At 35.5% G+C, this 15,885-nt stretch overlaps 1 protein-coding gene across 1 annotated transcript in view; it reads left to right on the top strand.

The window, feature by feature from the left end:
- CFH (complement factor H) overlaps window positions 1–15,885 on the top strand; it is a 73,699-nt gene that overhangs the window by 22,840 nt on the left and 34,974 nt on the right. Inside the window, exons 6-9 of the mRNA XM_081226449.1 lie at window positions 1,467–1,637; window positions 7,038–7,211; window positions 10,457–10,645; window positions 11,086–11,262. Coding sequence (XP_081082575.1) covers window positions 1,467–1,637; window positions 7,038–7,211; window positions 10,457–10,645; window positions 11,086–11,262 — 711 coding nt within the window. The remainder of the gene's footprint in view (window positions 1–1,466; window positions 1,638–7,037; window positions 7,212–10,456; window positions 10,646–11,085; window positions 11,263–15,885) is intronic.

Below are 15,885 nucleotides of genomic sequence, written 5' to 3'. Positions count from 1 at the left end.
GTTTTATACTTGCACTGGGAGTTTAGTATAAATATTGCTGAACTGAATTGAATCCATAAATCTTTGTCTGTAAAAAAAAGTTCCATAGTTAGCTAGAAGTTAGCACTTCTTTAGTTTTAATACTACTGACCTGTGCCTGATGACCAATATGATGATTCTGGCTTTTGTAATAATACATTTTGGTCAGTTTATTTAAAAGTACCATACTTCGTTTGACCAGTATTTCTTTGGCAGAAATTTCTGCCATATTTGTTTTTTAACATTATCTAAAATCCCCAAATTATTTACACTTTCTTAGTCTAGTCTGTCCTAGAGTGAGATGAAGAGAGAAGCGTCCCTCTTCCTAGGAAGTCTTTTTTACAAAACTAGTTCTTTGAGTTAATAATGGCAAACATATTTATATTCAGTGTAGCAATTACTGTATACTCTAGAGGTTCATGGATGGGGCTTATTTCTTGCAACTAAATTTCTGTGGTTAGTGAAAACTTTCTGGAATGACTGATGCAGAAGATAAGTCTTAAAGGAAGAATGAGAATCTTTCAGATGAAGTTGAGGAGGGGAAAAGCAAACCAGTCAGAAGAAGTTAATGGAGAGGAAGGGACAATGGCCTTGAGGCCTCTTTGAGCATGAAGCTCCCCTATTCCCACTGTTCTCAGGGGCCTTAACTTAGTATGCAGGCAGGGAAGAAGTCAGTGATGGAGTGAAGATAGGCAGTCCAAGGTTCTGCGGGGCTACGTGTACCATGCTGAAGAATTAGGCTTTTATACAGACTGAATTGGGAATCAATGAAGCATTTTTAATGGAAAAAGAAAAAGAAAAAAAATCATCAAGTTACAAACAGGAAAAAAAAGATTAAGATGAAGGGAGAATAAGATCTGGGAAATTAGTCACTATTCCTGGAGTCCCAGAGAAAAATTTTGGAGTGAGGATAGTGTGAAAGATGATGGCCAGCTCTTTTTTTTTTTTTTTGAACAGAAAACTTGGATGGATAACAAAACCACACAAGCTGGTCAGTTGCTTTTTGGAGATGTAATAACAATGAGATATATTAATTTCTTTGACAAAGTGTTTTGTCAATAATTACTCTATTATCAATAACTAAAAAATATGTAAGTTTTACCAGTCACTCATTGAAAATACATATCACATTAAACCTATTTCTGTATTCAATTTTATATATACAGCTGATGAGTGTTACTGGTCACTATTTATTTCAAGAGGACTAATTTATCCCCAAACTAAATAACTTAGCAACATGATTTAAATCAGAATTTTTACTTACCTCAAAAATGAATGTTAAGAACAACCGATAAATTACTCACCAAGCATTGAAGTCAAAACAGGACTTTTGTTTAGTTGTCTGATTTACCTAATGGAAACAAGAGTTGTATCTTTATATAACTATGTTTGGGACACAGTCCTTTAATATATAACAAACCTGTTGGAATTTAATCCCTTTTGTTTAGAAATTTCCTGCAAACAACCAACCATTTTAAATGGATATCCTATATCTCTGAAGGAAATTTATAAGGCAAATGAACGAGTTCAATATAAATGTGCAAGTGGTTTCGAATACAGGGAAAGAGGAGATGCCGTATGCACTGAATTTGGATGGGCCCCAGTTCCTTCATGTAAAGGTAATGCTATGTTTCTCTTCTATATCTTTTGCTGTATATTTTTACCAATTGTTTTAATTCATATACTCCTTATGGTTAAGTAGTTTATTTTTTCTCACTATGGAGTATTAATGTTTATAGGAATCAACTGTGACAGAGATATAACATTTTATGTGTGCAAGGCCTGTTTTGAGATCAATTGGTGTGATTCTCTCACTCTGAAGATACACATAAACAAGACCAGAAAAGTTCAATAGCTCATTAAATCTTTGGTCTATGGTCACAAAGCAAATCTAGAGCAGAGCCAGGACTGTAACAGGTTTCCCAATCCCCAGGTATATATACCTCCCAAATAATGAGATTCCTCTCATAAAGCCCAACATTTCACTTTTAAAAGTAAATTATATTAATACCAGATGAGGCAATCCTCCATGGATAATGGAATTAAATAGAAGAAACTGGATATTTCATTAACCACAGGCTTCATATGAATCAACTGTGGTGATGGCGCTGAAAACAGCTCCTCTTTTAGGCTTCGTAAGGGAAGGATGTTACACAGACTCAAAGACTTCATTTCAACGGTGCTCTTTGCCCACCAGAAATTATGTCTGCTTTTTTTGTGTTCTACTTAGCCCACCTCATTTAGAAAGGGATAGTTTCAACTATCATGGCTTAGAAGAGAAAAATATATCAATAAATGGTTGAGGAATGTAAGAAGTCATAAGAAGAGCAGGCAGATACAGCTATAGCATGGTAATAACAGTGTTGAGTTATTTGCAAACACTTATGTAAAGGAGGGAGTTAGCTTTTGATGAGGGCTGCTTCACCGAGTAAAACAAGTAACAGTATTATCACACATGACGTCCGAGACAAGTGACTTTCTAAGAGGGCGACTTTTACAGGTATTGCCACACTGTGACCTTCACCTCTTAAGAGCCCTCTGAACTTTAAATCATGCTATTCGTAATAACACATATAAACCTTGCTTTGGTGATCCTCTTTTACAAAAACTAGAGGTAGTTTTTGAGCTGATTTTATTCCTAAAAAAATTTAGTTGAGCCAACAAGCAGCTCCTTAGAAAACACATCCTCCTGAATGACCTTCACTTTCAGGCATTGTTAAGAAAATATTTAGAAAGAAGTTAATGAACACAAGACAGCGATAACTGTTACCGAACCAAAACTTGGGTCTGCTCACCTGCACACAGTAAAGCTAATCTACTGACACCTGGTTGTGGTGAAGGGAAGTGCAGCATTTATCATAAGGCACCAAGCAAGGAGTCCAGGGCAGCTAGTGCTCAAAAAGCCCAGCCTCCCCGATGGGTTTCAGCAAAGCATTTTTAAAGGCCGGGTGAGGGAGAGGTGTCTCAGTGTATGTGATCAGCTCGTGAGAATTCTCTGATTGGTTGATGAGAGGTAACAGGGCAGTGTCACAGGGGTTAACATCATCAATCCTCAGGTTCCAGTAGGTCTGGGGACTACGTGCTCATGGTCATCAAGTAGTTAACATCTTCCATTCGGTGGGGTTTTCAAATGTGTAAAACAACTCAGGAAATGTACATCAGATACTATTATCTAGGTAGTTCAAAGAGGAACTACAGCAGAGGATATGGAGGAGGGGTCTGTCCCGGGAAGGCCCCACAGGGTCCTGCTCGGTTACACAACCACAAGAGATCTGTGTGAGGCTGATGCTGTGTGGAGTCCAGCTGTTTATCTCCATGGGATTCGTGGCTCCTGAGCAAAGAAGGTGGATGCACAAGTTCTCTGGCGTCAAACTCTGCCATATATGCTACTTCCCGAGCCCCTCTTCTATCCATCTGATCACCAAAATAGAGCTTATAAACCACTTATTTTATATCAGGACTCTTGTCCTGTATTGAGGATAAACATTAGAATAAAGTTTCAATGAATTCCAGGCTTCAATGAATTCAAAGTAAAGCTTCAGGAATTCAATTTTACTTGGACATAGGACTCAGGATAACATGACATAAAAGTCATTGAATTATTCCTTTTTCTTGGTAACTTACCTACCTACTTAAAACTCTTCCTTAGAAAGATCCATTTTAGTAGTGGGAAATCTCTGTTTTTCCCACAGTGTTACTACAATTTCTAGGTTTATTTCTCTTAAAACTAGACTCCTTTACACACACGCATCAAAGAATCCATATTTATAAGACATTTTCCTTTTAAAAGTTATTTTTCATTTTCCCAGTCACAGTCATAACTTAAAAATTCAAGACTGTATGCTTTAAGGTCCTGCTTTCTTTAGCAAAAGACATACCAGGATTAGGATTGGTATTCTCTCTTTTACAAGATAATTTGCTAAAGATCAATATAAGTAAAGAGTATCTCACCCCAAATTAGATAAGCATGCTCTGTCTCTTAATGATGCTTCATTTTATTAAAATGCATTTTACATTAACTAGATATAGAGAAGTCTTTTATTAAAAGAAACTCACTCTCTGTACCTCAGCTAATGACACAAATACCTCTCCCTATTTTCATGGTACATTGGAAGGATCTACCTGCTGATAGTGATAAAGTCCAGATCTACATATCTTATTTTATAGAACTCTATAAGAAATTTGGAATTAAGTCATAAAAGTAAATTTAAATAAAATAGTCTAGGATAAAACACTTAAATTGTCTTCTATCTGGTCTATGATTTGTATGTGTCAGGGGTTTTACTTGAGGGTGATTTGTCAAAACTTTGGTCTCTGTATCCAATAAGGAACAGTCTCTGACAACAAGTCACTCACAGGAATAAAGAAAAGTACCAAGACCTGTTAAATAAAAGCCACCTTTGATGCAAATCTCTCTGTTCCCTGTACAGACTGGATTTTTTACGATTCACAACAGAATGTTAACCTTGAATTAATTATTATTTCAAATGCTTAATGGTTGTTTCTAAAAGTAGAAAAAATTTGGCTTTACATATTCAGACAGTCTCAAATATTATTATTATTTTTTTTTATTTTATTTTATTTTTTTAATAGAAGCACCTACCTAGGCTTACTTCTCTTAAACATTGCCCTGGTAATGTTTTAATAACATTATTTATTTTAATGGAGATCATGAGTGGGGAATCAAAATTTATTAAAAGATTTATATATACTGCTTGAAAGTAATCCCTAGAAGTTCTCCTACTCTTAATTAGTTTAACAAAATCTCCCAATATTATTTAGTAGGTATCTTAGTGAAACACATGTTTATTTATATATTGTGGCTTTCGACTTCAAACTCTGGTACTAAGTTCAGCTGTAGCATAAAGTAAAAACTAAGACATGTAAACTGGACTTCAATGTGTATATGAAAGTATGATAGATATAGCAGAGTGAAGTGAAAGAGAAAAAACAGAAAATAATAAATGAACACATTTAAGGCGTATCTGAAGTTAGTGTTAATTAGTGAAAACCTATTTCACATAAAACTTGTGTTTAGGTGATCACATGTAATTTCTATTATTTCTAATATAATCATTGCTAATAATTATATTATCATGTTAGCAACAGAGGCATATTGAAGCTTATCTGGCAGAATGGAATATAAATTTAAGACCAATTAGGAGACTACAGAACTACCTCTAAGAGTTGACCATACACAGTGGAGGTGTCTTATGAAAGGGAGGAGATATATAAGCAATAATACCAACTTTATAGAATATGGTGTTTGACTGAATTTTGAAGTGATGTGGAGGAAGGAATGTAGGGGTAACTTTCCAGTCTTCTGTCATGAGGTTCTTGTGTCACAAATTCCAATGTTATACACAGGAAGAAAAGCATATATTGAAAGAAGGATGATGACTTAGTTTGATATAGGATAAGCTGAGTATGCTTTTGAGTTGTACACATGGACCTGTCCAATGTGAGCTGCAACTGGATATATGAATTGGGATCACACTGAAGAATTTATTAGCATAACAGGGAAGCTTTTTGTCATGGACAAGTCTTGAATTATACAGAGAATATGATGAGGAAAACAACAAATTCATGGTCAAATACTCATGTAGAACCAAGTACAAGGCATCTCTCTTCATTCAGACAACACTTATAGGGTCTTCAGGGAAGATGTTTCTGGCGTGGTGATAAGCATCACTATGAAGATTTAGAGGAGAAACGTTCAAGACACAAGGAGCAGAAAGTGCAAATGATAGGCATAAACTTGGCATGTGTGAAAACCAGACTGAAGGCTAGTGTGGTGGTAGCACAGAAAATAAGTAGGAAAGTGGTAGGGGATGCGATTGGAAAAGTAGGATGGGCCTAAGAATTAAGTGGAGTGGTGGAAGAAGAGGAGTAACTATAAGTAAACTAAACAAAATTTAATCGTGTTGTTCAGACAAAGGTAAGGAGAAGTAGAACATAAAAAGAGTAATGCACTGGGGAACTTCAAGAAGTTGGTGATCAGCAGTGTCAAATATTACAGAGTTTAGCTAATAATATACAGCAGACACTGTAATATGTGGAATACAAAGATTTTTCAATTTGGAAATTAGAGGACATTGGTGACTTTTGTCAGAGCAATGTCAGTACAATGGTGGTGTGAGAAGCCAGATGGAAACAGGTTGAAGAATAAATGGGAGGAGGAATAGAATACCTTAGTGTAGTGTAAGTGTCTGCAACATTAAAGTTTTGAATGCCAAGGCATACTTTTTTTTTTTTTTTTTTTTGCGGTACGCGGGCCTCTCACTGTTGTGGCCTCTCCCGCTGTGGAGCACAGGCTCCGGACGCGGAGGCTCAGCGGCCATGGCTCACGGGCCCAGCCACTCCACGGCATGTGGGATCTTCCCGGACTGGGGCACGAACCCGCGTCCCCTGCATCGGCAGGTGGACTCTCAACCACTGCACCACCAGGGAAGCCCTCCATGTTCTTTTAATCACTGCAGCTGTGGGGAAAAGAACATAAAAATTCACACAATGACTGTTACAGTCAAAATGACTGTTCCTCCCTAAAGGAAAACATATTACTTCCATATTCATTTCATAGTCCTGTGCAAGCCATGTGTTTACGTCTACTTCAAAGGGGCAGGGTATACTATCCAAAAAAACGTCTGGAGGGAGGAGACTCAGAATATTTGTAAATAGTACTTATGAGAATGACAGAAGCTGAGGAACTTGCAGAAAGTGGAAAGAATAGCTGAAGTGATATACCAAGAACTCATTGCCGGGTATGGAATATCATGAAGCATGTGTTGGCTTTAGAGAAAGAGGATTCAAGAGTGCAGCGCAGACAAATACATTAGATGAGAAATACAATGGAGGGAAATATGATTGATGTAGCAGGAAGGGTATGAGGCTGTGTTCATTTTAATGACATTTTGTGCTGTACTAAGAACAAATAACATCCACATTTATATTTTTATATACTTGATTGTTTTTAATGGATAATTATTTCTATATGGTACACATATCTTTTTTCTTTTCAGAAATAACATGTGATCCTCCTTATATTCCAAATGGTATTTACACACCTCAATTAACCAAATACAGAGGTGAAGATAAAATCACTTATGAGTGTAAAAGTGGCTTTTCTCCTGCGATCCAAGGAAATGTTGCAATGTGCACCAGCCAAGGCTGGTCACCTGCTCCAAGATGTTCCTGTAAGTTTCACTCATATCTTGACCTACTTCTTAATTCTGAAGTTTCTTTCTCTTAAACACACAAAAATGCGGACAGAATAAATCCAAGTATTTGCCCTACTGTGTATACAAATTAGAGGCTTTAGAGGTATTCTTCACTTTTCAAAGTAGACAGTTCTAAAGAAGAATAAAAACATTTTTGTAAACTAAAAACTCTTTAAATATTTTGCTACTCAAAGTTAAATATGTGTCTGTGTGTTTGAATATATAATTCTCTAATATAATTCCAATATCTCAACTAAAACATTGAGTAAGACTTACATTACCTAACACCTAGTATATTAGTTATCTAGTGCTGTGTAAAAATATTCTCCCAAAACATATGGGCTTAAAACAACACACTTTTATATTCTTAGAGCTCCTATGGGTCAGGAATTAGGAAGTGGCTTAGTGTCACTTCAGCCATATGTATTATTTAGAAGTGGGTCACTAAGTCCAGCACATTCAAGTGTGGGAAATTAGGCTCTAATTTTGGGAGGGAGGAATGTACAAGACATCGTGGAATTTTCTAAAACTATCACATTTAGAAAAATGTCACTCAACTGAACAGAATATTTTATTTCTAGGCATGCTTCATTTACCTTTTTTCAAGTGTTTTCTGTCTCTACAATCATATTCTTTTTCTTTATACATCACAGTTTATTGTAAAGATGCACTACAGTTATACTCGATCTTGCATGAAAGAAAAATGTAATGATACAAATAATAGATCACTGACCTCAATGTTAATTCCAGGCATAAGTCCAAAATGATTTTTCAAAGTAAGAGTCCCTTAAAAAGGAAGCTATTATCAGTATGAAACAGATTTCAATGTGCATAAGAAATATAAGAGAAATATTTAATCATGTTAAAGTTTGGTTTATGAATATGGCAGATGAGCCTCAACGAGTTTATCCCACAAGGGAACTTCCGAAGTTCTTGTGGACAAGGTGGGGAAATCGACCAATTAGATGGTTTATCAGATAGTCATAATTTCATTAAATCAGCCTATCTGATTATCAGATTCAGGACTGTGTTCTCAGGCCTGCTCCATTCCTCTAGTTTAATGGTGTAGAGGAGATGCAGTACAAATTCACCGCTGGAATGATACAGGGCTGCTGAAAGAGAATCTGCATTAGGATAGATTCATCACTCAGAAAGACTCCCATGTGCAAGGTTGGATCTAGTAACATGAAATTTAACAGTGATAACTGTAAGATCCTGGGTTTGGGCCATAGGAGTCAGCTGCACAAGTACAGAAAGACTAGAAACACTTTTAAAAATTAGTGAATATTTTAATCAGTTTTGAGATCAGTCTGAGCCAACACTGTGATGGCACAGCCAAAGCTTATCATGGGACCATACCTCGTGTTGGTAGAAGTGTGAGAGTGTAATGAGGCTGTTCTAAGTCCTGCCAATGTTAGTGCTGATCCGACCACAATGGAATAGTACACGTGCTTCAGGAAATTATCTGGTTAGAGAGATACAAACACATTCACATGTGACCGAATGAAAGACAAGACTAGGAACAGGGCTCAGCCAGTGATAGTAATAATACTTACTTTCAATTATGCCCTCAGTGTGTACCTTTTGGAAACGAATCTCAGTCAATTATTTTACTGTATTCATATTGTATGAAGAAACATAATGAAGTGGATAAACATACTAGTTCTGAAATCAGATCATCAGGATTCAAACGTCTGCTCTACAATTTAATGGCAAAGTTAATTGAGTTCTTTAAGATTTGGTTCTTGCAAATACAAAGACTCAAGCTTGCCCAACATAAAATTATTGTTAAATACACATATCTTGACATAACATGATGGAATTTGTAAAATCCATGGATGAAGAGAAAATCTTCTAAATCTCCAAAAAGTAGTGTGAAAAAAACTAGTCTGTTACTTAAAAGGAATGAGAGTAAATAAGCATTTCAATCTTAAGAGTGGGAAGCTTCAAAAAAGTGGGGAAAATCTATCAATGATGAGAGATACAGACTATAGGACAAGAATCTATACCAAGAGAAGGTATCATTCACAAGTCTTTGTTAAAGAAAGACATTAGGATATGCAAAGATTCAAAGTTTATAATTCACATAGCAAGTCTGTAAAAACAGCTTGAAAGATTTCTGTAATCATACAAAAAAGAAAACGGATCATTGATCTTAAGGAAGATAATAATGGTAATGAATATTCTGTGTGCATGTTGTACATTTTTTTAATGTGTTGCATATGTGTCCTTGTAATATCATATTTCATGATGTAAAATAAATACTAGTGTAGTATTAAAAGTATTAGATTATCTCCAAACCATCCAATAAAAAGGGTAAATTTTTCTGAAAAATATTATACATAAAACTGTTATAAACAACATAACACTTAAGAATACATGTGAAAATTACTCAATATATAAGAATAACAATAAATGTAATTATATTATACCTCATTTAAAATATTTATAAGAAACTGAAAAAACAAATTAAATTAAATTAAAAACAAATTAAACAAATTAAATTAAAAACAAATCAAATTAAAATTAGAAATAAGCATTCAAGTGTTTCCCTTAATCGTAACCATTTGGATATTAAGAATTATTCATTCATTGTTCATTTCTCTGATTAGATAAAGAAGGGAAAATATGCCTTAATGTCTAGTTTGAGGGTTAAATTAGAATTTTTTGTTTTTCTGTGTAATGTGATCAATGGATCAACTGTTGTGCTTCTCTACACTTATCACACATTTCCAATAAATAGAAAAGAAACCTAATGAGTGTTAATCTAAAAACAAAAACTGTTTTCCTACATTGACTTGGTCTGAATATAAAAGCCAAGATCCTGATTTCTGATGAGAATGAAAAAGAAGACAGATGAGCTGCATGATAAAATTTGTACTTTCATCTCTCGATTAAGATGCTAATTTAGTTATCCAAGGCTAGGACTTATGTACTTAAGGATAATTAAATCAATAGCTCTGTATAGTTTTCTACCAAGAGAGCTCACATATAAATTTTATATAATATGACCCACAAGACAAAATTTGATCTTCATTAGCAAGGACCTCCTTACATACCTCAATCATCTGAGTTTTCTATAACTTTTCTTTTCCTAGAAACTCTAACACAATGAGGGTAATTAAGCTAATAGGAATATAATTCATAGATGAAACATCTGATCTCTAATTTGATTGCTTACTAAGATAAAACATTATTCATACCTTTTTTTTTATTCCAAGTTAAACCTTGCGATTTTCCAGTAATAAAACATGGAAGGCTCCATTATGCATATAGAGGATACTTTCCAGCAAGCATAGGTCAATATTTCTACTATCACTGTGATCAGTATTTTGTGCCTCCTTCAAAAGGATACTGGGCTTACCTTACTTGTAAACGAGAAGGATGGGTTCCAGAAGTACCATGCCTCAGTAAGTAAACCTCTTTAATTTTATGTGTATAAATCTTCCAAAGAGTGGAGAAATAATAGTACATAAATGAGTACAATTAAGTCTTGCACAACAAAAATAAGGCCAAGGGTCAAGTTCTGTGAGCAAAAAGACCCAAATAAGCCTTCTTTATATGAGGAGCTCTCCATGGAAATCACATGAGAAATATAGAGATTTTATAAGAATATCTGCATATTTACACATATTGTAATTATAAAAACTAAAGATAAATAACATGGTATATTGATTATTTTTTCTTTTTTAACAAACACGTGGTAGTAGCTTTCATTTTAATTAAGTTATTTGTTCTTTTTGAATGCTAACGCATTGTCAGGTAAATACTATTAAGTTAATTTTTAATGTGCTATTTTACCAAATATATGTTATTTTTTTTTCTTTTATATTGTCTTTATGATCCTTAGGACAATGTATTTTCAATTACTTGGAAAATGGACGTTACCCAGATTACGAAGAAAAATATTTACAAGGTAAAACTGTAAGAGTTCGCTGCTATAATGGCTACAGTCTTCAGAATAACCAGAACACAATGACCTGTACAGAGGATGGCTGGTCTCCTCCTCCCATATGCATCCGTGTCCGTGAGTAAACTGGTCCGAGATCCCAGTATATTTATAATTTTCTAAGACTCAGCTATATTATCCACAGCAAAAAGTTTTTATCAACTTTTTCTTGTTTTGCCAAAGGACTTATTTAGTTTTATTTTTTACAAATGTGTGTGAGTGTATGTACAGACTTCTTGATATGTATATAACAAAATAAATGTGCCTATTGATAGACATTAGTCAAGAATACAGGGGGGGAAAACACAAAGAAGAAACCTATAATAACAGAGAGATGTCAGCAAGATGGCAGAATAGGAGTTTTACTGTCTCTCCTGATACAAACTTTGACCATGATGAATCGACGAGAATATCTTTGTGGGATTCTAGGAGTCTAGCAGAGAAATTATAGCACACTGTTGGAGCACAGAGATTCAAGACTGAATGCATCAAAGAAGGTTAGAGGAACAGTTTCACTTTACCTGTGACACCTCTCCCATAAAGTAGACCAGCTTAGTGCCCAGAGAGTCCCCCTCAGCACAGGATTTCACCTGTGGGGGAAAATAAGAGCATGTGAGTAAGGGCCAGCTTCCTCAACTTGCAATACTGATCAAAAGGCCCACTTCTCTCTCACATCCAGAATACTGGGGTAATCTGCATGACTGAGGAGTGGGGAGAGGCCAGGAGTACAGCATCCAGGGCTAGAATTCATCAAGAGACAAGGATCCTACTGGCCATTTTGTAGACACCACCAGCTGGCTGAGGTAGAGGTGAAGAAGTTCAAGAAGATGACAGAGGGCCTGGGTCCCAGGACCATCAGGGACCTTCGCTGTGTCAGGACTGGAGATGCAGGTAAAACTTCTCCAGAGCCTGGGCCTAAAATCAACCCTCATCACCGATGACTCCACTCCCATCAACCTCTTCTTCAACAAAGCTTTGAGTCTGCTGGGGCTCAGGTCTGAGGTCCAGCCCCCAGCCTAGAAGGCAGCCTTGGGGCCCAGCGCCCAAGAGGGCTTGCTTCTCCACTCCACTGCTGGCTCTCTAACTCTTAGAAGCAACATGTCATGCCTTAGTCCCCTACTGCATGGAGAAATAAAATGGACACTTCTGGGCATTTAAAAAAAAGGAAGACCACCCTCTAACCATTGCACACACATAGTTTGTGAATCCTTCTCCGCCATGGGCACCCTCAACACATCCAAATCCCCCTGCTCCAAGGCCAGATCCCTGTGTATGTCCCCAAGGGGGCAATGCAAACTTTTGCAGATGACTAGTGAGACATCTAGAAGTCAACCTGACCCTGTGGGATTGGGAGAAAACACACAAACATGAGCATTTGTCATTGCCCCAGGGAAAGCAACCAGGAAGCTGTCAGCACACAGACTGGCTTTGCCAGATAGAGGGAAGCATACAATCTTCAAAATTCTCTCCCACAAGGGATCAAGATGTGTGGAACAGGTGTATCCTTAAAAAAGGTCTGGAGAAGCCTGTAGCAGTGTGACAGAATGTATTTTCCTCCCCAATCAGTCTGTAAAGACTGGAGGAAGCAATTGCTTCTTTAAGTGTGAAGACAGCAACAGGCGACTTCAAGAAACAAAAAAATCTAAGGACTACAATACAAACAAAGGAGCATAATAGTTTTCCATTAACTGACCTCAAATAATGGATATGTACAATTTATCTGATAGATGCTTCAATATAGTTACTTTAAAGAACTTCACTGAGATGCAAGAAAACACAGATAATTCAAAGGAGTCAAATAAACAATAATTGAACAAAACAAGAAGTTTAACAGGGAGATAGAATTCTGAAAGTAAAGACTACAATGAATGAAGTGATAAATACAATGGAGAGCATCAACCACAAACTATCAAGCAGAAAAATATCCTCATTTGAAAGTATCCTGTCAGAGTGAAGAGAGCCTACAGGAATGATTGGAGACCATCAAGAGAAACGTTGTAGAGATTATGGGTGTCCCAGGAGAAGAAAGTTTATTTAAAGAAATAATGGCTGGGAAGACATGGACACTCAAGATCATGCATTTCATAAGTCCCCAAACAGATTCAAACAAGAGATATTCTACATACAAGACACATTGTAAAAAACTGTCTAAAATCAAAGGCAAAGAGAATTTTTGAAGCTGAGAGAAAAACCTCCACAAACAAAAGGGATTCCCCATAAAGATATAAGCAGGTTAATAAAACTGCAGAAACACTGCACACCAGGAGAGAGAGGGATGAAATATTCAAATTACTGAAAGAAAAAACCTGCAACTGAAGAATTATTTGCCTGGAAAATCGGTCTTGTAGCAATGAAGGGGGTATAAAGACTTTCCCAGATGAATAAAAACTGAAGGAATTCATTAGTACTAGATCTCTCTTACAAGAAATGCTGAAAGGAGTTCTTCAAGCTGAAAGAAAAGGATGTTAATTAGTAATGTGAAACCATGAATATATACAACACATAAAAAATAATGTAAATTGTGATATCAAAAACAAAATAGGTGGGGAGGAAAGTGAAAGGGTAAGGTTTGTATGCAATCAAAGTGAATTTGTTATCACCTACAAATAGACCGTTACACCTATAAGATATTTTGTGTAAGCCTTCTGGTAACCACAAAACAAAACCTATTTTAGATACACAAAAGATAAAGGAATCAAAGTGTGCCACTACAGAAAATCATGAATTCTCTAAGAAAGGGTGCAAGAGAAAGACCAAGGAACAATATTTACTATATTGTGGCCAGAAAACAGTTAATGAGATTGTATTAGTAAGTCCTTACCTATCAATAACAACATTAAAAGTAAATACATTCTATTCTCAAATCAAAAGACATAGAGAGTGCATAAAAAATCAAGGGGAGAACAGACAGAAACTCCAACTATAAACTACCTAGATGTAAAACTAAACTGAAACTCACTTCAGCATTTAGGACACCCAAAGGCTAAAGTGAATGAAAAGACAATATGCCATGCAAATGGACATCAAAAGAGAGCAGGGATAGCAATACTTATTTCAGAAAAATAGACTTTTAGTCAAAACTGTGAACAAGAGACAAGAAGGTCATTATAAAATGAAGAGATCAAATCAAGAGGATTTAACAGCTGTAAATACATATGTATCCAGCATGGGAGCACCTAAGTACATTAAGCAAATTCTAACTGATCTAAACAGAGAAATAGCAGTATAATAATAGTAGGGGAGTTCAATACTCTACTTTCAAAAATGGGTAGATCATTCACAAAGAAAATCAATAAAGAGCAATTCGACTGGAACCAAGCTTAAACAAATGTACCTAACAGACATATCAGAACATTCCATTCAACAGCAGAATATATATTCGTCCTAAGCATACAGAGAACATTCTCCAGGAGAGATAACATGCTAGGTCACAAAACAAGCCTTAAAAACCTTAAGATGATTGAAAGTATACCAAACATTTTTTGGACCACAGTGGTATGAAACTAAACAATCAGTAACCGGAAGAAAAGTAGAAAACTGACAGTATGTGGAAACAAAACATTTCTCAACAATGGGTCAAAATAGATATCAGGGAGAAATAAAAATATATTCTAAAGGAAATGAAAATTTAAGCACAACAAAAGCAGTTCTATGAGGAGCATTTATAGTGATAAAATCATACATTAAGAAAAAAGGAAGATCTGCAAAAAACAAGCCAATTTTACACTCAAAGAAAAAGAACAAACTAAGCATGAAGTTACCAGAAAGAAGGAAATAATGAAGATCAGAACAGAAATATATGAAATAGAGCCCAGAAAATACAACAGAAAAGATCACAGCATACCTGCTTTTGCAAAAAGATAAACAAAATGAACAAACCTAAAGCTAGATTAAGAGAAAAAGGGGGTAAAACTCATATAAGTTAAATCAGAAATGAAAGATGAGCTATTACAATTGATGCCACAGCAATGCCAAGGATCATAAAAGACAACTATGAACTATCATATGCCAACAAATTGGATAACCTAGAAGAAATGGATAAATTCCTAGAAACTTATAATTCAACAATACTAACTCATTTAACAATAGAAAATCTGAACAGAATAAAATTAGAAATAAAATGGAATCAAAAGTTTAAAATCTTCCAATGAAGTAAAGCTCAGGACCAGATGATCTAATTGGTAAATTATACCAAGGATGTGAAGAATAAATACCAATCCTTCTCAAACCATTCAGCAAAACCCAATGGCATATTTTACATAAGTAAAATAAATAATCCTAAAATTCATATGGAATCAAAAAATACCCCCTTTTCTTGAGAAAGAACAACAAAGCTGGAGGCATTACACTTCCTGATTTCAAACTATAGTTTTAGAGCAATAGTAATCAAAATAGTATGATTCTGGCATAAATAATAGACACATAGCCAATGGAACAGAATTGAGACCCAGAAATAAGCCCGTGTGTCACCTAATATTTAACAAGGCAATCAAAAATACACAATGGGGAAATGATGGTGTCTTTAGTAAATGGTGCTGGGAAAACTAGATATGTACAAATAAGAATGAAATTGGACCCCTATATTGAAACACCAACAAAAATTAACTCTAAATGAATTAGAGACTTAGATGTAAGACCTGAAACCATAAATGTCATACAAGAAAACTTGGGGAGCTAGTTTCTTGACACTGGTTTGGGCAA

Source organism: Mesoplodon bidens (genome assembly GCF_964165515.1).
Source record: "Mesoplodon bidens genome assembly, chromosome: 2".
Classification (NCBI taxonomy): domain Eukaryota; kingdom Metazoa; phylum Chordata; class Mammalia; order Artiodactyla; family Ziphiidae; genus Mesoplodon; species Mesoplodon bidens.
This window is presented reverse-complemented; position numbering and strand designations above follow the sequence as displayed.